The sequence below is a fragment of the Delphinus delphis genome, chromosome 7 (genome assembly GCF_949987515.2).
Source record: "Delphinus delphis chromosome 7, mDelDel1.2, whole genome shotgun sequence".
Taxonomy (NCBI): domain Eukaryota; kingdom Metazoa; phylum Chordata; class Mammalia; order Artiodactyla; family Delphinidae; genus Delphinus; species Delphinus delphis.
The window spans coordinates 34,449,069-34,471,564 of NC_082689.1; the positions used below are offsets into that span (position 1 = coordinate 34,449,069).

Here is a 22,496-nt window from a genome sequence, read left to right on the forward strand (position 1 = left end):
TGGCTTTGCAGCGCAGCAGCAAGAATGTTTAATATATAATAGATAAAACTTTCATCCAAAAATAAGATAAAATAAAGATTCTTGCACTCCCCCCAACACCAATTCCTATTCTAAAGTTAACCCATTATTTGTGCTGTTAATACTTGACTAGTACTTAACTGGAAACCTAGATCCAAAGGACTGAAACTCTATCTTCACCCCAAAACGAAAACAAACTAAAATGGGTAACTTGAGGTTTATGGCATATAGTTCAGTTCAACACACACACGAGGAGAAAGGGGAAGAGCAAAGCCGGTGACAGAACACATTCAGTCAGGGAAGATGTTTTTACGAAGAGTGTAGTGGAACATCGGGAAAAGCTCCCTACGGGCTCGCTGTGCGCACCTGGAGGCGCCAGATCCTTCCATGGCACATCCAAGAATGAGGAGATCAGGGAGGAGGCCATTCCTGTCATTCCAGTTTTAGAAGCTCCACATCAAAGACGAGAGTGGCATTTGGTGGGATGATGCCTGGGTGCCCAGTGGCGCCATAGGCATAGTCTGGGGAGATAGCTTGGCTCTCTGACCCACGCTCATCTGGGCAACCCCTTCTTCCCAGCCTCGGATCACCTCCTGCTTACCCAGCACAAACTTAAAGGGCTTGTTTCTGTCCCGGGAGGAATCGAATTTCTTTCCATCTTCAAGCATCCCGGTGTACCACGCAGGTCTGGCCGCGCTTCGGGAAGGTGCGCCCGTCTCCGGGGGAGATGGTCTCCACCTGCACTCCCATGGCGGTGGCGGCGGCGGCGGCGGCGGCGGCGGATGCGGGGCTGGTGGGAGGGCGGGCGGCGCGACGGCCGGCGCGACAGGCGGTGTGGACAGAGAGCGAATCTGGCGGCGGTTCCGCGGCTGTGCCTCGTCCCTCCGCGGAACGGCTGCCAGAAATTAGTCTTGACCTCTGATGGTTAGTATTTTTATTACCAACTCATCAGCAAGTAGGGGAAGGTTACATAGCATGTGTCAGAAAGCTTAGGCTTAGCTCAGTTCTAACATCCTTGCCAAGGGATTGGGGAAATGCCTCCCAGTCCTGGAAAATGTGCCCAGGTTACCATCACAGGCCTTTTGTAAGTGATCTGTTTTCTTGTAGGCAATTGGAACCAATGAAGCCTCTTAGACATTGGAAAATATGTGACCCTCTCCAATCCTTCATTCCCACTAACCCTTTATTGATTCATAGATAAGGTGTTAATCTGTGACTAATCATCTCTATTACCTCACTTGTATATTTAGATCTCTAATTTTGTTTTCTTAATATAAACTTTTTTTAATACATTTATTTATTTTATTCATTTATTTTTGACTGCGTTGGGTCTTCGTTGCTTTCTCTAGTTGCAGCGAGTGGGGCCTACTCTTTGTTGTGATGCGCGGGCTTCTCATTGCAGTGGCTTCTCTTGTTGCAGAGCTCAGGCTCTAGGCACATGGGCTTCAGTAGTTATGGCGCGCAGGCTCAGTAGCTGTAGCCCATGGGCTCTAGAGCACAGACTCAGTAGCTGTGGCGCACGGGCTTAGTTTCTCCCTGGCACGTGCGATCTTCCCGGACCAGGGCTGGAACCCATGTCCCCTGAATTGGCAGGCGGATTCTTAACCACTGTGCCACCAGGGAAGCCCTAGATCTTTAATTTTGAATTCATTCATTCAACAGACACTGCCTAAACACCTATCACAAAGGTACAGTCCCTATCTTCAAGAAGGCCATGATTTAATGAGGGAGTCAGACACTGAGTGAATAATTAAGACACATTATGATTAGTGCTATAATAGAAATATGTTTAGGGTTTAAGGCTGTAAAAATTTCTTTCATTTACTTATAAATGTAGAAATTGATTTATCAGAACTATAATTGCTGATAAACCCAGGCCAAATATAAGGGAGCATTTATAAGCCATGAATGAAGGAATTAATACCTTGAGTTTAATCTCTGTATTTTTTTTTATATTTATTTATTTATTTGTTATATTTATTTTGGCTGTGCCAGGTCTTACTTGCAGCACGCGGGATCTTCGTTGCGGCATGTTTAGTTGTGGCATGCGAGATCTTTAGTTGCGGCATGCATGTGGGATCTAGTTCCCCGACCAGGGATTGAACCCGGGCCCCCTGCATTGGGAGTGCAGAGTCTTACCCACTGGACCACCAGGGAAGTCTCCCTGTATTGTTAAATACATGAATTGTGACATGTTTCCTTGTTGGAACTTATACAGCATCTACAGATATGGTTTAAATTTTTAATTATGTTTCACTAGAAATCCTGGTCTAAATATAAGATCTAATTTTAAACTTTTCTATCTGCATTAAACCCTCATGTTACTATCACATGGGATTCCCAGGTCCAGGTGATACCACTGCCTGTGAACCTGATTCTTCCTCAGTAAGATGATTCCATCTGTGCTGATACAGGGACTCTTTATTTTTAGGACAGCTATTGCCATGGTTACTGTGAACCAAAGTTGGCCTTCAGTACTATGTCCCTGAGCAGTATTTCCCAGGAAATTTTGTAGCAATAGAGAATAAATGAAATAAAATATATCATACATATAACACAAGAAGAGCTATAATCACAAAACATTCACTTAACTGTGTCATTCATTCAAATGTGTAATGTAAAGATTTTTTAAAAATCCCTTTGCTCTTCTACAATAAGTAAAAATGTCTGACCAATGTATTTAAAATAAGTACATTTAGAAAGATGTTTGGTTAATTATCAAGTCAGCAGGAAAAGGCAAGTTAAATGCTGTTATTATTTCCAAATTCAGTTTGGGATCTGAGCAATTAAAATTAAAGTAGGTGGAACATTTGCATGGGGTATTAAATGCTTTATTTATAATGAGATTTAATTAATAATTTACAAATACTCTGGTAAAAATCTAAACGTAAAATATTTCTTTCTAGTCATAATTTGCTTTGCAGGGCACTCTTTGGAACATTATTAAGAATTATTCTTTCAGTTTTAAAACACAAAATGAAAATACATGACTTTTCCAAATGGCACAAAATCTGATTTACATCTTAAATGTACTTAATGTTCTTATTTTGCAATGGATTTCCAGAAATGTAAGTCTTTAGCAATCCTTTTTAGGTAGTTTTGTAACTTGGGGCCACATTTCAAGAGTTTTTTTTTTTTTAATTTTTTTTATGTGAGAGTCAACAGAAAAATATACAGACCTTGAGACAAGGAATTTTTTTGTTGTTGTTTTTAAACAGCTAAAGCCAGTTTTAAATTGTTATATGTGTCAAAGTTAATTCAATCTAATACAATATATGGCATTTAATAATTTAATGAGTTAAGCATTTTGAATATTATATTTATAATATATGATAAATGTAATACTATATAAAAATAAAGTATATAATATATATTTTATATATAACATATGTGTTAAAATAACACTCTGCAATAGATCCTTTTTAATATAATTATTGGCAGGCAATGCAATTTCCATTGTGTGGTCTAGTTTCTGAGTTCCTGAAGCTGATTTTCTGACCCCAAACAAAAACAAAAGCAAAAAAACCACCCCATTTCTCTCTGCTAACTGATATTGAGGCAAATTAGGACACAAGTGGACGATTCTACTCTCAATAGTATAGCTGTTTAATTTGAATAACTTGAAATTCTAGAGATTCTGAGGATCCATGAGGATTATATCAAATTTTGAAACTCATGTTGCCAACTGAGTGAGAGGCCATCATGAAATAACATTTAATTTTTGTTGCTAAACTACCCAGGTTTTATATAATAAACTATACATAAAAAAAATTTAAAAATCTGATGAGTCCTCTGAATGCTATTTTTTAATGACAGCTGAATACTCTGAGGAGAAAGTACATTAAATCCCCGTCTTTGTCTTAACATTTTATATGTAATATGTAACTACTATCATCGACATTAAGAATACACAAATATAGAAATTAAGGGTAACACAAAGATTAAACACAATTTTTTAAGTGTTTAATTCAGTGGTTATTATTATATTCACAGATATGTGTACCATCACTACAGTCAATTTTAGTAATTTTTTTGGCCTTACCGCTCGGCATGTGGGATCTTAGTTCTCAGACCAGGGACGGAACCCAGGCCCCCTGCAGTGGAAGCACAGAGCCTTAACAGCTGGACCACCAGGGAAGTCCCCGATTTTAGTAATTTTTGTCAAACATAATTTTAAATGTTTTCCTAATCATGAAGACTACATGGGGACTTCCCTGGTGGTCCAGAGGTTAAGACTCCGCACTCCCAATGCAGGGGGCCCGAGTTCGATTCCTGGTCAGGGAACTAGATTCCACATGCCACAACTAAGAGCCAGCATGCCAGCAACTAAAGATTCCACATGCCACAAGTAAAGATCCCGCATGCTGCAACAAACATCCCACACGTGATAACGAAGATCCTGCGTGCCTCAGCTAAGACCCGAGTAGCCAAATAAATAAATATTTTAAAAAAAGGACTACATGCCATCATTAGTTAATATATCAGATTTATATACTCTTAGGGCAAGGTTTATTGTACTAACAGTGGGTCCAATCCATATTTTGATCTTTTTTTTTTTTTTGGTTGACTTTTTCTTCATGGTTAGCTCATTGTAATTTACCTGGTAATGTTACTGATGAAGAGTTCATAACTTATTTTCTTCTTGTTTGCTTGTTCATGCATATCACTATTAGCAGCTTCTTTGTAAAAAATCTTTTTAAGGCACTTACTCACCCCATGAAGTTTAGTTTAGTAAAACTAGTAGATAATACATTCCAAGAACCAAGTACACATAAAGTACAATCTGTAGCAATCCACTGAAAAGTCCCTTTGTTCTCCCCTTTGGAGGGCAGAACTCCCACTTTTCCCTCAGGATACCTTAGTTACCAACAATTCTATGTGATCACTTGGTAGCCACCAAATAAGGGAAAACCCCACTGTCTGTACGTTAAACATTAGCAAAATTGAATTCATTTTTATTAAACATGAAAATAAATATGTTTAAGTTTATTCTCTTCTCACATCAATGCATAGTCTCGCACATCCCATGAGTTGTGTGTATCCCATTTGGGGAACCACCGTGTTAGAAAATGTCTGTCTAGTCTCTGATACCCAAATTTTTAAAAAGAAAAATGACAAATATGATCAGTGATAGGGAAGAAAAAGAGAAGAATGAAGGGTAAGACTCAATTTATTTCTACTGGAATAGTTTTATCTAGTCCCTAACCAAGCAAGCCTTGCCAATGACCTCTCTCTCCAAACTTAAACAAATTTATGTTAATATGTAGACTGACTGTGTTAAAACCCAATGTAAAGTACCTTCCTTTTTACAGTATCATTAAGGTCTATATTTGATTGAAGCAGCGAGTGGATGATTGTAAATACATCCTATTGTGCAAGTTCTGCTTGTCTCTGCTGCTTTCATCAGGTCCATAATCCTACAACCCCTTCTTTTCCTTTTTTATTTTCTTCTAATTTGTTTCTTCCATCATATTCATTGCCCACTTGGATAAATTCTTATTCTTTCCATGGTTTTGTCTTTGTACACATTTTCTGTGCCAACTTGTCTCTCCAAAGTCCTCATGTTACTTTAAAAAAATGTCTAAATCTGTTTCATTAGGTGTATCAAAACAGAGTTCCCTTCAAACTACAAGTATACAGTAAAATGACTGTATTCATTATTTTCTTTGTCATAAAATATTACATGCCATATTTTAGATTTTTTTAAATCCCTACTGTTTACTTCAAGCGTAATTAGAAAGTAGCACTGAGAAAAGATGCAAAACGATAATTTTATGGCATCTTATAGTAGTTATCAGATACAACATGATAGGTAACATAATTTAGTGGTAACTATGGGCTGTGGAGTCCAACCTGGATTCAAATCTAACTCTAGAACTTACTAGCTATGCCATCTTAGGTTTTGTTACTTTACTATGAACTTGGCCAACATACAGAAAAGGGCTAATAACCCTTTTAATAATCATCTACAGTGCTTATTCATAAGGCTAGCAGACACATAATTAGCATTACTCTCAAATGTACTTTGGTCATTTTAAGAACGAGTATCACATTTAATTGGTTCTAGTTCAAGTAATGGCAACAGCTAAGATGACAGTCGTTTGTATGCTTTGCAACTCCTAAGGTATTCAGGCAATAATTTTCAAATTAAAATATAACAAAAACTTTACTTCTTGCTTCCAGCAAATATAGATGGATAAGAAAAATCAATTCTAAGATTTGAGAACAAAACTACTGTTATTCTCTACTATTAATGTATGAAGCACTGCACTTTCCATCTTTTTGCTACCTAACCCAGCAAATGAATTTACAATTAACCAGAGATTCAATTTCTTTAATATATATATGGCTATTCAGGTTATTTACTGCTTTAGTGAGATTTGGTAGTTTGTCTCACAAGGATGTAGCCAATTTCATCAAAGTTTATTTGCATAAAGTTGCCAATAAATATTGTTTCATTGTTGTTTTAATGTCTCTAAGGGATCTGCAGTGATGTCTCTTCTTTCATTACTAGTATTCCTAATTTGTGTCTTTTTTCTCATCAGTCTAGCTAGAGATCAATCTTATTGCTGCATGTCACAAATTTTGCTATTTGTGTTTTCATTTTGTTCAGTTAAAGTATTTTCTAATATACCTACACTTTTTTGAGCAGAGGGTATTTACAAGTGTGCTGTCCAATTTCCAAATACTTGTAGATTTTTCAGATGTTATTTTTAGTCTAATTTCTTCATGGTCTAAGAATATACTTCGTGTTGTTTCAATCCTCTTAAATATAGTTTTATGGCCCAGAATATAGTCTGTTGTGGTAAATGTTCCATGTTCATTTGAAAAGAATGCTCTACTGAGCCTGTGCTCTAGAGCCCGCGAGCCACAACTACTGAAGCCCACGCACCTACAGCCCGTGCTCCGCAGCAAGAGAAGCCCGTGTACTGCAACGAAGAGTAGCCCCGGCTCTCTGCAACTAGAGAAAGCCCACGCACAGCAATGAAGACCCAATGCAGCCAAAAATAAATAAATTTATTAAAAAAAAATCTGGGGACTTCCTTGGTGGTCCAGCCTTCCAATGCAGGGGATGCAGTTTCGATCCCTGGTCAGGGAACTAAAGATCCCACGTGCCACGGGCCAACTAAGTCCGTGCACTGCAACTACTGAGCCTGTGCGCTCTAGAGCCCATGCACCACAACTAGAGAGCCCGTGTGCCACAAATACTGAGCCCACACGCTCTGGAGTCTGAACGCCACACTAGAGAGAAGCCCACACACCGCAAGGAAAGATTCCGCATGCTGCAATGAAGATCTCACGTGCTGCAACTAAGACCTGACGCAGCCAAATAAATAAATATTGTTAAAAATATTTTATAAATTAAAAATAAAAATCTGGGGACTTCTTTGGTGGTCCAGTTGTTAAGACTCCGTGCTTCCATGGCAGGGGGCACGGGTTCAATCCCTGATCGGGAAACTAAGATCCCACATGCCGCAAGGTACAGTCAAAAAAAAAAACAATCTGTTAGAGTACACCTATGTTCATAGCAGTATTATTCACAACAGCTAAAATGTGGAAGCAACCCAAGTGTCCATCAATGAATGAATGGATAAGCAAAGTGTGGTATGTACATAAAATGGAATATTATTCAGCCTTAAAAAGAAAGGAAATTCTGACCCACGCAACACAGACGAACCTTGAGGACATTATGTGAAATGAAATAAGCCAGTCACAAAAAGACAGATTCTGAATGATTCTACTTATGAGGTACTTAGAGTAGTCAAAAATCACAGAGACAGAAAGTAGAATGATGGTTGCCAGAGGCTGAGGGGAAGGCAGAATGAGGGGTTATTAATTAATGGGCATAGACTTTCAGTTTTAAAAGATGAGAAGAGTTATGGAGACGGATGGTGGTGATGGTAGCATAACATTATTAATATATTTAATGTCACTGACTGTTCACTTAAAAACAAGATGGCAAATTTTATCACAATTTTAAAACTTAAAGAAAAAAAAAAACTATTAGAACATACCCATTTGTTCAAATACACGCTGGCTGTCTGCTATTTGCAGAATGGACTGCTGCCAGTGCTCAACCCCCCAAGTATTCCAAACCAAATCTGATATGGCTGGAGACACTTTTTTTTTTTTAAAGAATGACAAAGCAGACTGGAACATGTTCTCTTACTTTATTAAATCTTACTAGAACCAAGTAAGGAACAAACACACAGATGAGTAGGCTACAGTGAAGAAATCTTCTTTTTATAAGAGAGTTAAGAAGACATTAAAAGATAATTCCAGGTATTATCTTCAGTGATGCTTCTTATCTTTTTTCTGGGACTCCAGGTAATATTCAGCCCCTACAGCTACCACAAATGCAGCAAATCCCCATTTGAATCCTTTTAATAATGCACCAACAAAGGAAACATTATTTGCAAAGCCACCCGTGTATCTCCAAGCTTCATTGCTAGAGGAAAAAAAAGGGGAAAATTATATTCACATATGACACACATTCATTGAGTAAAATATATTTGATTTCATCTTTCTAACAGACTTAAATGCAACCTTATATAAGATAATCTAAGTGGATCACAATAGGAATCTTTCTTTGGCATAAGATAATTAGATCTATATGCCCACATTTCGTACATGAAATACAAGAAAAAACACTTGATGATTTCATATTTCACAGTCATAATACTCAGGATTTTACAGAATTCTCAAATGCAAGGCTCACCTTGGCCTATCCATCACAGGTCAGTTGTGTAGCTTTGCTCATACTAGTCATTACAGCTTCATGGAAAGAGGAAGTTAAGAGATCTGGGTATTAATCTTTGCTCTGCCATACTAGATACACAACTTAGGCTCGGCAAGTTACTTAACCTGTTGAGGCCTGTTTCTTCTACTCAATAACGATTACTATTTACCTTATAGCGTTATTATAAAGATTAAACAGAGTAATGTATGATGTATTTTGGCACAAAGAGTACATAACACTCGATAATACTATTACTATTCAAGAGGATCATTGATTTTCCCTGTCATAGAAGCCAGAACTTTAGTAGACTAATTTCATGCTCTGGCAATCATTCTTTTGAGTATCCTGAACAGAGAAGGAAACAAATCAGAGCGCTCTAGTGAAAAAAAGTCTTCTCTCGCAGGTAAGGATAAATGAGTGGAAAAAAATCATGTTTTAAAGAACAAAACCCACTTAACTCTAAAAATCTGACTTACAAAAGCTAATCAAATCTAATTTAAGACACCAAAACCAGACAAAGACATTAGAAGAAAACTACAGATTAATATTCCTCATCAACATAGATGCAAATATTCGTAACAAAATTTTAGAAAATTGAATGCAGCAATATTTAAAAGGATAATATATCACGATGAAGTAGGGTTTACCTCAAAAGAATGCAAGATTGGTATAACACCTGAAAATGAATAAAATTAACTCACCATATTAACAGAATAAAAACAGAGGTGAGCGCCTTAATAGATGTAGAAAAAGCATTTAACAAAATTCAACACCTATTAGTAACAATAATAATAGTAACTCATAGTAACCCAGGAATAGAAGAGAAATTCCTCAACTTGATGAAAGGCATCTCTGAACATCCTACAACTAACATTACACTTAATGATGAAAGGTTGAATGCTTTCCCCAATTAGGAATAAAGCTAGGATGTTCAAATACACCACTTTTATTCAACATTATACTAGTAATGTTAGCCCATGCAATAATGCAAGAAAAAGAAATTAAAAGGTTATAGATCAAAAAAAAAGTAACGTCTTCGTAGACGAAATGATCTTCTATGAAGTAAATTCTAAGGAATCTGTAAGAAACGTCTGCTAGAACTAAAAAGTGAATTTAACAAGGTAACAAGATACAAATTCAATATATAAAAAGCAATTATATTTTTATATATTAGCAATGAACAACTGGAAACTGAAGTTTAAAAATACTGTTTACAATAGCATAAAAAATACGGAATAAGTCAGGATAAATTGAACAAAATATGTACAAGACTGTAAGAACACTGCTGAGAAAATTAAAGAGGATCTAAACTGTTCATGGACTGGAAGACAATATTGATAAGACAGCAGTTATTCTCAATTGAGCTATAGATTCAAGGTGATCCCAATTAAATTCCAAGTAGGCTTTTTATAGAAACTGAAAAGCTCATTCTAAAATTTATATATAAATACAAGAACTTGGAATAGCTAAAACAATTTTTTTTTAAAGTTGGACATCTTATTTTATACTACCTGATTTGAAGACAGTGTGGTATTGACATAAAATAGATATATAGATCAGGGTAACAGAAAAGAATCCAGAAGTAGACTGTACAGATATTGTCAACTGACTTTTGACAATGGTGTCAAGGTCAATTAATGGGGAAAGACAGTCTTTTAATATATGGTGCTAGATCAACTGGAGGTCCATATGCAAAAACATTAACCTTCATCCTTACCTCATATGACATAAAAATTAACTCAAATAGATCATATGCCTCAATGTAAGAAAGAACACTATAAAAGCTTCCAGAAGATTAGGAGAAAATCTTAGAATGCAAAAAGCACAAACCATAAAAGAAAAAAATGCTAAATTGGGACTTCAGCACAATTTAAAACTCTTTTAAAGACATCATTAAGAAAATGAAAAGAGGGACTTCCCTGGTGGAACAGTGGTTGAGAATCTGCCTGCCAATGCAGGGGACACGGGTTCGATCCCTGGTCCAGGAAGATCCCACATGCTGCAGAGCAACTAAGCCTGTGTGCCACAACTACTGAGCCTGTGCTCTAGAGCCTGCAAGCCACAACTATTGAGGCTGCATGCCACAACTACTGAAGCCTGCGCGCCTAGAGCCTGTGCTGTGCAACAAGAGAAGCCACCGAAATGAGAAGCCTGCGCACCACAATGAAGAGTGGCCCCCGCTCACTGCAATTAGAGAAAGCCTGCGTGCAGCAACGAAGACCCAACGCAGCCAAAAATAAATAAACAAACAAACAAATAAATAAATTTATTTTAAAAAAAGAAAATGAAAAGATAAGCCACACTCTGGGAAAAACATCTGCAAAACTTTTATCTGATAAAGGACTTATATTTAAAATATATAGACAACTCTTATAATTCAATAAAAGACAAACACTCTGATAAATAGAATGGGCAAAAGATCTGAATAAACATTAAACCAAAGAAAATATACAAATGACAAATAAGCATATGAAAAGATTCTTGTCATCTTCATTCTTCATGGAAATGCAAATTAAAACCCAAAGAAATATTTCTATCACATTCACTAGAATGGCTAAAATTAAAAGGCTGAAGTATTGATGAGGACATTGAGCAACTGAAATTCTCATGTATTGTTGGTGGGAATGCAAAATGGTACAACCACTTTGTAAAACAGTTTGGCAGTTTTTTATTTAAAAAAATACACTTTTCAAAAGATTCAGAAATCCCACTGTTAGGTATTTACCCAAGAGAAATGAAAGCATATGTTCACACAGACTTGTACTTGAATGTTTAAAGCAACTTTACTCATAATAGCCAAAAACTGGAAACAAGCCAGATGGTCATCAACTGGTGAACAGTAAACAAAATGAGGTATATGCATACAATGGAGTAGTACTCAGCAATAAAAAAGGATGGGACTATGGATATAAGTTAACAATGCACATAAGTCTCAAAAGCACTATGATAAGTGAAAGTGGCCAGAACAAAAACTACAGACTGTATGATTGCAATTGAAAAAGCAGATCAAGGGTTGCCAGGAACCAGGGGTAGGATAGCACTGAGTGCAAAGGATCATCAGGGAACTTTTTGGTATTCTAGAAATATTCTGCACCATGATTGTGGTGGTAGTCACATAACTGCACAGGTAACTGCACACATCTGTCAAAACTCATGGACTGATACACTTAAAGTGGGGTGAATTTTACTGTATATAAGTGGTATTTTAATAAAGCTGATTTTAAAACTTAAATGTAAAAGGCCATTTTTAATGATTTTTTTAAAAAGAGAATACATTGAAAAGGAACATAGATACTGCTTCTCTAGGATAAGTTCTATTTAAATTATTTAATTATTCTTACCGGGCCCATGGATCCCTTAGCCCTCGTGCAGCCAGCTTCTCCTGGACAGTTTCTAACGGTGTCCCTTCTATATTCCATTGTTTATAATCTGGAAGTTCCATTTTACTATGACCATGTTCATGTCCATGTCCATGGGCCATGTCTACAGGAAAAGATTAATTTAAGGGAGAAATATATATATTGTAGATATCAAATACCCAAGTTTACTATTTATGTTTTAAGGTAAAATTTTAATGTTTTAAAAAGAAAAGCAATATAAATACTTGAAAATTCGAAGCTAAGAAATTTTATAAAACAGTGTCTCTTTACATAACTAGTATATGTTCACAGTTTGGAAATATACATATGCAAAATATAAAAAAGAAAAATAATCGGTAATCCCATCACTAAGAGATAACCATTTACTATTTGGTTTCTTTCTTCATTATAATAAGAGCAAATATTTACCATGCCCTATGTGCCAGGTGCACTATGATAAAGTGCTTTAACTGTCTTGACTCCACATTATTCCTAAAACAACTCTTTGAACTTAAATTACTATTATTATCCCCATTTTATAGATGAAGACAATGAGGCTCCAAGAAAATAAGTAACTTTCTGAAGGCAACAAAAATAGTTAATGGTACAATTGGGTTTTGAACACTGCAGTTTCATTTCAGAGCCCTTGCTCCTAACTTTTAAGCAATAACTGTTTCCTTCTTTTCAGTCTTTCGTAATGCATGAATATCTATAACAAAAATGTTGTACATAGTTTTGTTACGTGCTTTCTTCAGATGATTCTTTAAAATGCGGTATTACTGTGGTTAATACATATGGATCACATGAACTTTTTCTGTAAAGAGTCACATAGTAAAATATTTTAGGCTTTGTTGGCCAAGAGGTGAAATCAAGGTTATTATGTAGGTACTTTATATAACAGGAGAAAAAACAAATTTCCATAAATATTTATTGATAAAATTCAAAATATAACAACTAAGTATAATTTTTTATAATACAAGTCTTCTGATGAAAAAATGCAATTCCTTTTTGGGGGGATAACATTTTGCTTAACTGGAGCTCAAAGTTTAGTGTTCCTTAGTATCAAATTGATTGCAAATGTTCATCTGTAAAAACCCTTCTTAACTCACTGGCTACATAAAAACAGGCAACGGGCTGAATTTGGCCAGCAGGCTGTAGTTTGCTAACTCTTTTTTTTTTTTAATAAATAAATTTATTTATTTATTTTTGGCTGCATTGGGTCTTCATTGTTGTGCACGGGCTTTCTCTAGTTGCGGCGAGCGAGGGCTACTCTTTCTTGCAGTGTGTGGGCTTTTCATTGCAGTGGCTTCTCTTTTTGCAGAGCACAGGCTCCAGGTGCATGGGCTTCAGTAGCTGTGGCTCGCGGGCTCCAGAGCGCAGGCTCAGTAGTTGTGGCTCACAGGCTTAACTGCTCCGTGGCATGTGCGATCTTCCTAGACCAGGGCTCAAACCCATGTTCCCTGCATTAGCAGGTGGATTCTTAACCACTGTGCCACCAGGGAAGTCCCTAGTTTGCTAACTCTTGATGTAGATCAACACACTTTTTTTTTTTAATTTTTATTGAAATGTAGTTGATCTACAATGTTGTGTTAGTTTCATGTGTACAGCAAACTGATACAGATATACATATATTAAGTGTAAGTATTCTCTTTTTTTAACATACTCTTCCATTAACAGAGTCCTTAGGACCCCTTTTTAATCGATAAATTTGCTTTAATAAAATATGCCCCCAATGGGTATATAAAGATTTCAGTATTCTAGTGTTATTTTTATAGATAATACAAAAGTAAACTTGAGCTCAGTCCCGTTATATTGTTACAAATTTCAAATTAACAGGGTATGAATTAATAATGCTATACTGTAATTTGTATAAGGTTAGCAGTAGCAATTCTATAATCACCGCTTTCCAGAAATAAAACCAAACCAAATAATTATTACCACTTTGTCTGCATTTATAACTATAAACAAGTCCAATAATAAGGCAGGATTCTTACACTGAATTTTAGAAGACAGAGGTAATTATTAGATAGTGTATACTAAAGACACATTATGTGAAGTGCTCATTTCATTAAACAATAGTTCCCAGAATATGGGGGACAAAACTGTACATAGTAATTCCGACAAATTAGCCAACATTTAATATTTTTATTTATAGACATGTTAAGATATCAAAAAACATTATGTTGATGATTTTCACATTTAAAAGAGAATAAAAATGAACACCTACCAAACACAAGTTAAAACTACAACATTCACAACTTTGAATGAAACATTTAATCCATTATTTCATTATTATTTGGTGGATTCAATAATATAAAGGAAACAAATTGTGGTTTCAGATTTCAGTCTGACTTTTGAGATTCAATACATTATCACAAAAGAAAGACTTCTAGAAGCATTTAATTATAATGATAAAGTGTTGGCTTCTTCTATGTTTTCCAAAAAATATTTTTAAAATAATGTTTCATTCCAAAAATCTTTAGATTACAAGAAAACCCTTATTTTGGCAAATGTCAATTCTAGAACATTAAACGTACTTGAGTATCAATGTACTTGGAAGAGAATACAAAACAAAGGTCAAACGTTTTTGATTAAACAGCTTGATTTTGAAAATGAAAATTGAAATATTACCATGGTATGAAGGCTATCTCAAAGTTACAATACTACTATGCTCAAAATATTAAGTAATTTGGAAGATATATCTTTGAAAAAAAAAACATGAAAGTATACCTATACTCATTTCTCCTAAACAAATTTCCTTTAATAAATTCAATGTATTTTCTCTTCTATCTAATTAAAATATTTCAGTAAGAGTCTCTTCATGGGCATTTACTAAATATTTTAATGACTTTTCAAGAAGAACAAAAAGTTGAACAACACTATTTTTAGGGAAGCTTCATTTTCTCCTAAAAATTATTTCTACTTCAGAATAGCCATAAATCAAACAATGATATCCTGATCACTTGAAGGAAGAGTTTGGAATCCTACTGAAGTGCAGACTTTGGTGCTGTACAGATCCGGCATCAAACCCTGAATGCACCATTAATAGCTGTAAAATCCTGTGCAAATCATTTAAATCTTGCTCAACTTCAGTTTCTTCATCTAACATGAGGTTAAAACCTACCTTGCAAGATTGTGAAAATTGGGGAAAACACATTGTGATGATGTGCCTTCCAGTTTCACACCCAGGTGGTGAGAATGTGATTTAACAAAACCACTATAAAAAACTGTTTGGTATGACCTAGAAAAGTTAAACATTTGAATATCTTACGGCCTAGCAATTCCAGTCATAGGTACTGCATATATACTCTAGATCTGCACTGTCCAATATGGTAGCCACTAGCTCCCTAAATGTGGCCTATGCAACTGGGGAACTAAAAATTTTTATTTAATTTTAATTAATTTAAATTTCAAAACGGATTTTCAAACCAGTTATTGGAAAATTTTAAAGTGTGTTTGGTACAAACTGGGCATGCAAAGCTGCTTTATCAACTGTAAATTTTATGAAATATAAATGCAGATCAAGTGTTTGCATTTATGGAAACAGCATATTCTGTAAAACACATCACTTTTGAAGACAGCGTGAAGAAAATGTAAAATATTTCGTTAATAACTTTTAATACTGATTACACCTTAAAATTATAATATTTTGAATATATACACTCGGTTAGATAAAATACATTATTAAAATTAATTTTATGTTTCTTTTTACCTTTTTAATATGGCTACTAGACATTTTTAAATAACATGCGGTTTGTATTATATTTGCACTAGACAGTGCTGCTCTAGAGAAACTCTTGCATCTGTATAACAGATATATTTTATAATCAACAGGCAAATATATAGGGACTTCCCTGGTGGCACAGTGGTTAAGAATCTGCCTGCCAGTGCAGGGGACATGGGTTTGAGCCCTGGTCCGGGAAGATCCCACATGCCGCGGAGCAACTAAGCCCGTGCACCACAACTAATGAGCCTGCGCTTTAGAGTCTGCAAGCCACAATTACTGAAGCCTGTGTGCTGCAACTACGCACCTACAGCCCGCGCTCCACAATAAGAGAAGCCACCACGATGAGAAGCCCACACACCGCAACAAAGGGTGGCCCCGGCTCGCCACAACTGGAGAAAGCTCGCGTGCAGCAATGAGGACACAACGCAGCCAAAAAAAATAAAAAATAAATAAAAAAAAAAGAATGCAAGAGAATCAGGTGGAAAAACTGTTAAAATAAAAATTCCACAAAACTGCCAAACACACGATGAAAAAAAAAATCTTTCTAGCCATATTATTTATGCTAGCCCCAAACTGTAAACAACTCAAATGTCCAACTATGGAATGGATTAATTATGGAATATTACACAACGAAAAACAACATGCAAAAGTATGAATGAATTTCACAAATATAAGATTGAGCAAGGGGTGAGTCAGAAAAAAATACACACTTTGAATCCCATTGATATAAATGGAAAAACCTAACAATTCATTTTCTAGGAAAAAAAATTTAAGTGAAACAAGTAAATGATTATTACAAGTTAGGATGCTGGTTACCTCTTGCTGGAGGAGATGGAATCACAGAAACTCATTCAGGGAGCTTCTAAGGCAGTGTTTTTCAACGTATTGTAATTACTGTACCCCAAAGGTGCTTTCTTAAGCCTTTTTTTTCCCCTAATCATGTTCTCACCCTACCCCTCCACATGAAAATTTAATACCACAGTTTATGTACTATGGCTCTTTGGAGGGCCACAAACTATTGTATTATCTAAGGGTTTTTTTGCCCTCTCACCCCCACCCAACAAGAACGATTTTTTACCTCCTTAAAAGGCAATCACCTCTGCTGAGAATGCATATTTAAGTTTTTGGCAATGCTTTATTTCCTAACCTGAGGGGTGGTGATCAAGTGTTTGCTTAATTATAATTCTTAAAAATGTACTTATGTTTTATACAGCCTTCTGTTATGTATACATCACAATAAAAACTAAAATTAGATAAAGTGACTTAAATCGTGCCAAGGACTCAACAAGAGGTGATTATTTCCCTTTCAGAGCTTTTCAAACAAGAACAGCAAGGAAATAAGTTCAACAAGGAAAAAGCATGTAATCATGAATTTTTTTTCAGCTCCTTCTATCTACCTATGTTTGGAGTGAACCTACAAGTTTGTTGGCTATCAACCTCCACTAACGGGAGCTGGCTCTAGTACAGGAACAGTGTTGGCATACTTTCCCTAAGAAGGAAATAAAAGGGTAATGCCGCTTACACTATATGTAATTTCACAGTTTACCGAAGACTTTTAAGTATATATTCCAATTTCTCCTCATTTAAAAAACTGTACCATAAGAACATTAGAAAATAAAAGACAAATTAACTGTTTTCCCCTTTAGTGTCCCTTCCAGTCCCTGTATCCGTGTATATTCAATTTAATAGTAATCACACTAAAAATTGATGTGATTTTGTACCCTTTTAACATTGTGTCATAAACTTTCATACCAGAAAAATCTTATTTAAAACTGTACTATAAATGCTCGTGACACAGGCATTACAAGTATTCCTATTTTACAAATTTTCGATTTGAGTGCGGTTGTGCCTTCATTCGACTAAAGATAAACCAAAAAACAGGGGGCGGGGGGTGTTGCGGGTGACACAGGAGGAAAAAAAGCATCTGGACTTAACAACCACAGTGATCCTCACAGCATCCTTCTACAACCTCCCCTCACTACCCCAGGACTTCATAGTTCTCTCCTGCTAGTTCTTCGATCTCCTTCCCTCTTGAGCTACTCATTGTCATCACCCTTCTCTATTTAGTCTCTCCTTTCCGACAATCCCCGGAGTAGAGTCTCATTCTCATTCCCATCAAGAGATCTACCACCAGCTCCCCTATTTACCTGACAGCAATCTGACCTCTCAGGACACTCAAGATTCAACCCACCAGCCGGAGGCAACCGGAAACGGAAGTTGTCACCTCGAGTATCTTACGGCAGGAAAGCAGAGGAGAAATTTAACATTCTTGTCCTGGGTCACAGATTCCTGGACCAGGTGGAGGTGACATGAAGGAGGCTGAAAGTGGGCTTTTTCCCCGCACATCTGTGCATCCGGAGTCTGACCGAAGTAAGAGAAACTGTGGAGGACAGAAGGCGGGGAAGTAGCAACGTGGTCCTTCCTCGAGACCGGAATCTTTAGACTCTGCACAGGGGGAGGGCCGCGGGCATACTGCTGCCAATCAGCGGTGCTGTTGTTGGAGCGTGGACTCACCCAATGGGAGGGCCGGTTGTTGCGCTGCAGTTGGCAGGCTGCTGCGGGAGGCGGTGGCGGTAAGAAGCCAGAGGCAGAGGGGTGACAGGTGGGCAGCGGCGCTGTCTCTGGGGGACGTGGAGTGCCAGATAGGAGGGATTTTCTTCTTCTCCGGCTACAGGAACTATAGAGGGGATCTGACGAGGGTGGTCTGGGAAGGCGGTAGCCAGAGTGTTGGGTGTTGGTGGTTTCGGAACCTCTAGGAGACCAGCTAGCAGTTTGGGAGGGTCGTGAGGAGAAGACAGCCGAGGCGGGTGGAGGCTGAGCCCTGCGGGGCGACGTAGGGGCCTCAGGCGTGGGGGGCTGCGGTGGCGCCGGCGGAGACGGGAGAGAGGCCGGAGCAAGACGGCGTCGTGAGGGCTGGAAGAATTCCTTGCACGGAGCTCCGAGAGAAAAGAGGACGCGCGGCATTGCAGGCACCTGAGAGAAATCCTAGGGCTTGCTTCTTCTTAGGGCCGTTTCTCAGGGTGGGAACGGAGGAAGCGGAGAAGAAAGATATTTATTGGCGGCCAGATCGTTGAAAGTCTTCGTAGCTGTATATTATGTAATCCTTGACCGTTATTTACCCAAACAATCAGGTTGCCCCTCCTGGAAACGGAGGTCTTGCAACCTCTTGATGTGTGAGGATAGTTTTTTCGTTTGTTTGACTGTTTTGTACCCCGGCCGGCTCTGTGGGCGAGGAAGCATGAAGGATAGAGTAGTCACGAAGAGCTTATCCCACATATGGACTTGGGTTGAGAGATGTGTTAGTCTGAGATGAGCGTGGCCAGGTTCACGTTTTGTAGTTCGTGAATTTATTTGTTTTGATGGTCAAGGCTGACTACAAATCTTTTTTTTTTTCTTTTAATCTTCAGGGAAGTGGAGACCCTCAAAAATCTATAGTAGGAGGTAAGTGCAAGTTGGAAAATGACTAGAAAATTAGTTGGTAGATTTTTTTACCCCCTAAATATTGTGGATGTTAGAGACTGTGAAAATTATGTGGTGGTCTGGTTTTGGTGGAGGGAGAGTCGTCTTTTTAAGAAATTTGCTCTATGAGTCTGAGAAACCAGTTTGAATTATTTATTTCTTAGATTTAAAAAGTATGTTCTTTGAACCTCTCCGGTAGAGGTAAAATGTATTTACAGACATAATTAATTGTAGATTATCATGTTTTTTCTAAGTTTTTATAATTCATTATTTGCGCAATGAAATACAGAATTAAAATAGGAATTCCATTCAGTGTGTATTATGGAATGACAGACTACATTAAAAACTTGATTTTATAGCTCACTGGAAAGCAGTTTTAAAGGAAGTGTTATAAATTTCTAAAATGTGAGCTGATTGAAATGTTGCCTTTAGCTTAGAAGATAAAGACTCATGTAGTATTTATTAACAAGTGTATCATTTTCCTGAGCTTATTTTAATACTGCATGTCAGAAAAACTTTCTAAAATGTGATTTTTTTCTATTATTGATAATTTATATTAGTGTATCCCAGAAACTAAATTGAAAAAAAAATTTTTTTCTATATGTCATTTGGTAAAGAGAGCTGGATCATTAGAGTTTGTTCTGAAATGTTTAGCATACTGAGATATTTATCAGTGTTTCAGATAAAAATTTTGATACTTGGTGTTTCATTCTTGGTCGTTTTATCTTTTGGCAAGAATAATACTCTCAGTCCAAAGAACAGTTCTGCTTCTGTTTTAGGTGCAGTTCTGTAGTGTGAGTACCTGTGAACAAATCTCTGCTTTCATGTAGGGTATATGTGTCTCTGTGTGTGTATGTATGTGTTTCTTCTTATTATGTAACCAGCCTACTAGAGTTGTCTTAGAGAACTAATGGCTGATTTTGAACGGCCAGTAGGTGTCCTTGTAGAATGCAATAAAGTTGAACATTGAGTAGGAAATTACCAAGTGATTTAAGGAATGCTAGTCCAAATTAGAATATAATAATAATTGGCTGATTATTTATACATCATTAGAAATTCTCTTTTCTGATACATTTCAGTATTGTTTATAAGGAATTTGAAACAATGACTGTAAAGAAGTATAATTGTTTGCCCTAAAATGGGCTTTGAAAGCTTGTTTTTTAATCCAACTCTTAAGCTATCTTGACATGCGATATGGATTTAGGATTGTTTGATTGTTTTTTAATACAGTTTTGTCATCTAATTGTAGTTTATTAGGTTCTAGAATGGTTAAGATTTTCAGCTTGACTGAATTTTGTAATAGAAAAATCAATGCTACATAATGAAAAACTAAAATGATAAAACATGAGCAGAAAGTCTCCAAACAAATTAACAGCTGCACAAAATAATACTTTGTTATTTTTCTTTTAATGCTTTGTTATGTTCTTTTAAAGAATAGAGGAATTTTTGTCTTTCTTTTTCTGTGGCTTAGTTTTTTTGATGTCTCAAATAGCTTCTTTTTACATTTTTATCTGACTGGTAGACAGTGTGCTTTTCTCAGGATGATGAACTGAACATTTGTCATTGTCTAAAATATATAATGGATTCTGGAGGGAGCTGGCACAGAAAGATTACGGCTGCTATTAGTACAGCCCCTTACCTGCAGAGCTTTCTGCTGTGCTCTTATCACTATGTAGCTCTGCTCCTTTTGCCTGCTGTTGATACAATGTTAAAAAATAGAGTTGGACCTAATTCAGGCATTCTCCATAAAAGTGAGTAACTCTGAGAGAGTTCCATGTATATCAGAATAATCTAGGAGTTAAAAAAAAAAGGCACACATGCATATCTACTATATCATCTCCACTTACCTGTGGAATCTTAGTGGTAGGGGGAATATGAAGGGAGGCAGATGTATTTTGAAGGAAAAAAAATTCCCTGGATGATATGGTTTATAATGGGCTTCTACTTGAGAATCATTGATCTAATTCAAGGCTCTCACACTGTGGTGTGAACCAGAACAGTAGTTTTAGCTTGAGAAAAAGGGCTTCTAAATCTATCAATATATTATAGCTCAATAAATTTTCACCATTTAATGTCATAGCTGAGATGATGGATTTTCTAACCAGGAGCTAAAGTTGCCAGAAATAAAAATTGTGCTGAATGTTTTGGTTGGGATTACTTTTTACTTGGCACTTAGCTGCTTTACATAAACCAAGCTAATTTCTTTCATAATTCAGACCTGTGCTTGCACAGATATTTACTTGTACCTGTTCTCTCAATGTCTCTGAAAGCTATCTAGTACTAAATTAAACTAGAATTGGAAAATAAGAATTGGAAGTTTTCTTGATAAAAGGGTTTTTTTGCAATATTGCTATGATATGATGAAGGTATACATTTATCTTTTTGTAAACAAATAATATATATTAAAACTTGAAATTGTGAATGTGTTGACTTTGACACAGGTCTTGTTTAGAAATTCATGGTTCATTCTTATGAATCCTAGACTTTCTGTTTGGGTATTTGTCTGCCATGGAGACAATTTCGAGAAAAAGTAAATGAGTAGACTTTAATTTTGGAGAAAGGAGTAAAAAACTCAATTATGTAATATATTAAGGGTGTGACTTTGATTACTTATGGGATTATAGTTCTTTCTAAGTTTGAAATACAGCTGCCAAAAATGTGGTCATAAAATATGGTAAGTGGGGGCTTCCCTGGTGGCGCAGTGGTTGGGAGTCCGCCTGCTGCTGCAGGGGACACGGGTCCATGCCCCGGTCCGGGAGGATCCCACGTGCCGCGGAGCGGCTGGGCCCGTGAGCCATGGCCGCTGAGCCTGCGCGTCCAGAGCCTGTGCTCCGCAATGGGAGAGGCCACAACAGTGAGAGACCCGTGTTCCGCAAAAAAAAAAAATATATATATATATATATATGGTAAGTGGTACTAAAATTGTTAAATGGCAAAGCATGGATTACATAATAGTTATTTTGTTCTATTCCAAAAACTGAACTTCAAAAAAGGTTAGAATCAAACTTACCTATCACTTTTGTCATTAGGAATCCTTGGCTTTTTTTCATTGAGGTATAATTGACATTATCCGTTGACTCTTTTTTTTTCCTTCAATTTTATTTATTTATTTATTTACTTGCTTACTTTTTGCGGTACGCGGGCCTCTCACTGTTGTGGCCTCTCCCGTTGCAGAGCACAGGCTCCGGACACG

The 22,496-nt window shown here is 36.7% G+C and overlaps 2 protein-coding genes and 1 pseudogene across 8 annotated transcripts in view; 1 reads left to right on the forward strand and 2 right to left on the reverse strand.

The window, feature by feature from the left end:
* Positions 1 to 322: 322 nt before the first annotated feature.
* Positions 323 to 813, reverse strand: LOC132428063 (peptidyl-prolyl cis-trans isomerase FKBP1A-like; annotated as a pseudogene).
* A 7,362-nt stretch (positions 814 to 8,175) lies between these two features.
* On the reverse strand, positions 8,176 to 18,200 carry NDUFB3 (NADH:ubiquinone oxidoreductase subunit B3). 2 transcript variants are annotated; one of them, XM_060015600.1, is made up of 3 exons: positions 17,992 to 18,200; positions 12,100 to 12,241; positions 8,176 to 8,467 (listed from the first exon to the last, which is right to left on the reverse strand). In XM_060015600.1, the coding sequence occupies exons 2-3, from the start codon at positions 12,237 to 12,239 to the stop codon at positions 8,311 to 8,313; spliced, it is 297 nt and encodes a 98-aa protein (XP_059871583.1). In that variant the 5' UTR covers positions 12,240 to 12,241; positions 17,992 to 18,200; the 3' UTR covers positions 8,176 to 8,310. The 2 variants fall into 2 exon arrangements, with proteins under 2 accessions (XP_059871583.1, XP_059871584.1); XM_060015601.1 differs by lacking the exon at positions 17,992 to 18,200 and adding an exon at positions 16,661 to 16,816.
* A 194-nt stretch (positions 18,201 to 18,394) lies between these two features.
* HYCC2 (hyccin PI4KA lipid kinase complex subunit 2) overlaps positions 18,395 to 22,496 on the forward strand; it is a 73,383-nt gene continuing 69,281 nt past the window's right edge. For 4 of the 6 annotated variants that reach the window (XM_060016325.1, XM_069540842.1, XM_069540843.1 and 1 more), the window contains exons 1-2: positions 18,401 to 18,446; positions 19,252 to 19,285. The gene's annotated coding sequence lies outside the window, so the exon portion shown is untranslated. Of the gene's footprint in view, positions 18,447 to 19,251; positions 19,286 to 22,496 lie in introns of all 6 variants that reach the window. The other 2 variants (XM_060016326.1, XM_060016324.1) reach the window with 2 other exon arrangements.

Coding starts and splice junctions, on each gene's coding strand:
- NDUFB3 (XM_060015600.1), bottom strand. CDS start 12,239: ATGGCCCATGGACATGGACATGAACATGGTCATAGTAAAATGGAACTT. Junction 8,468..12,099: donor CTAAGGGATCCATGGGCCCG/GTAAGAATAATT, acceptor TTTTTCCTCTAG/CAATGAAGCTTGGAGATACA.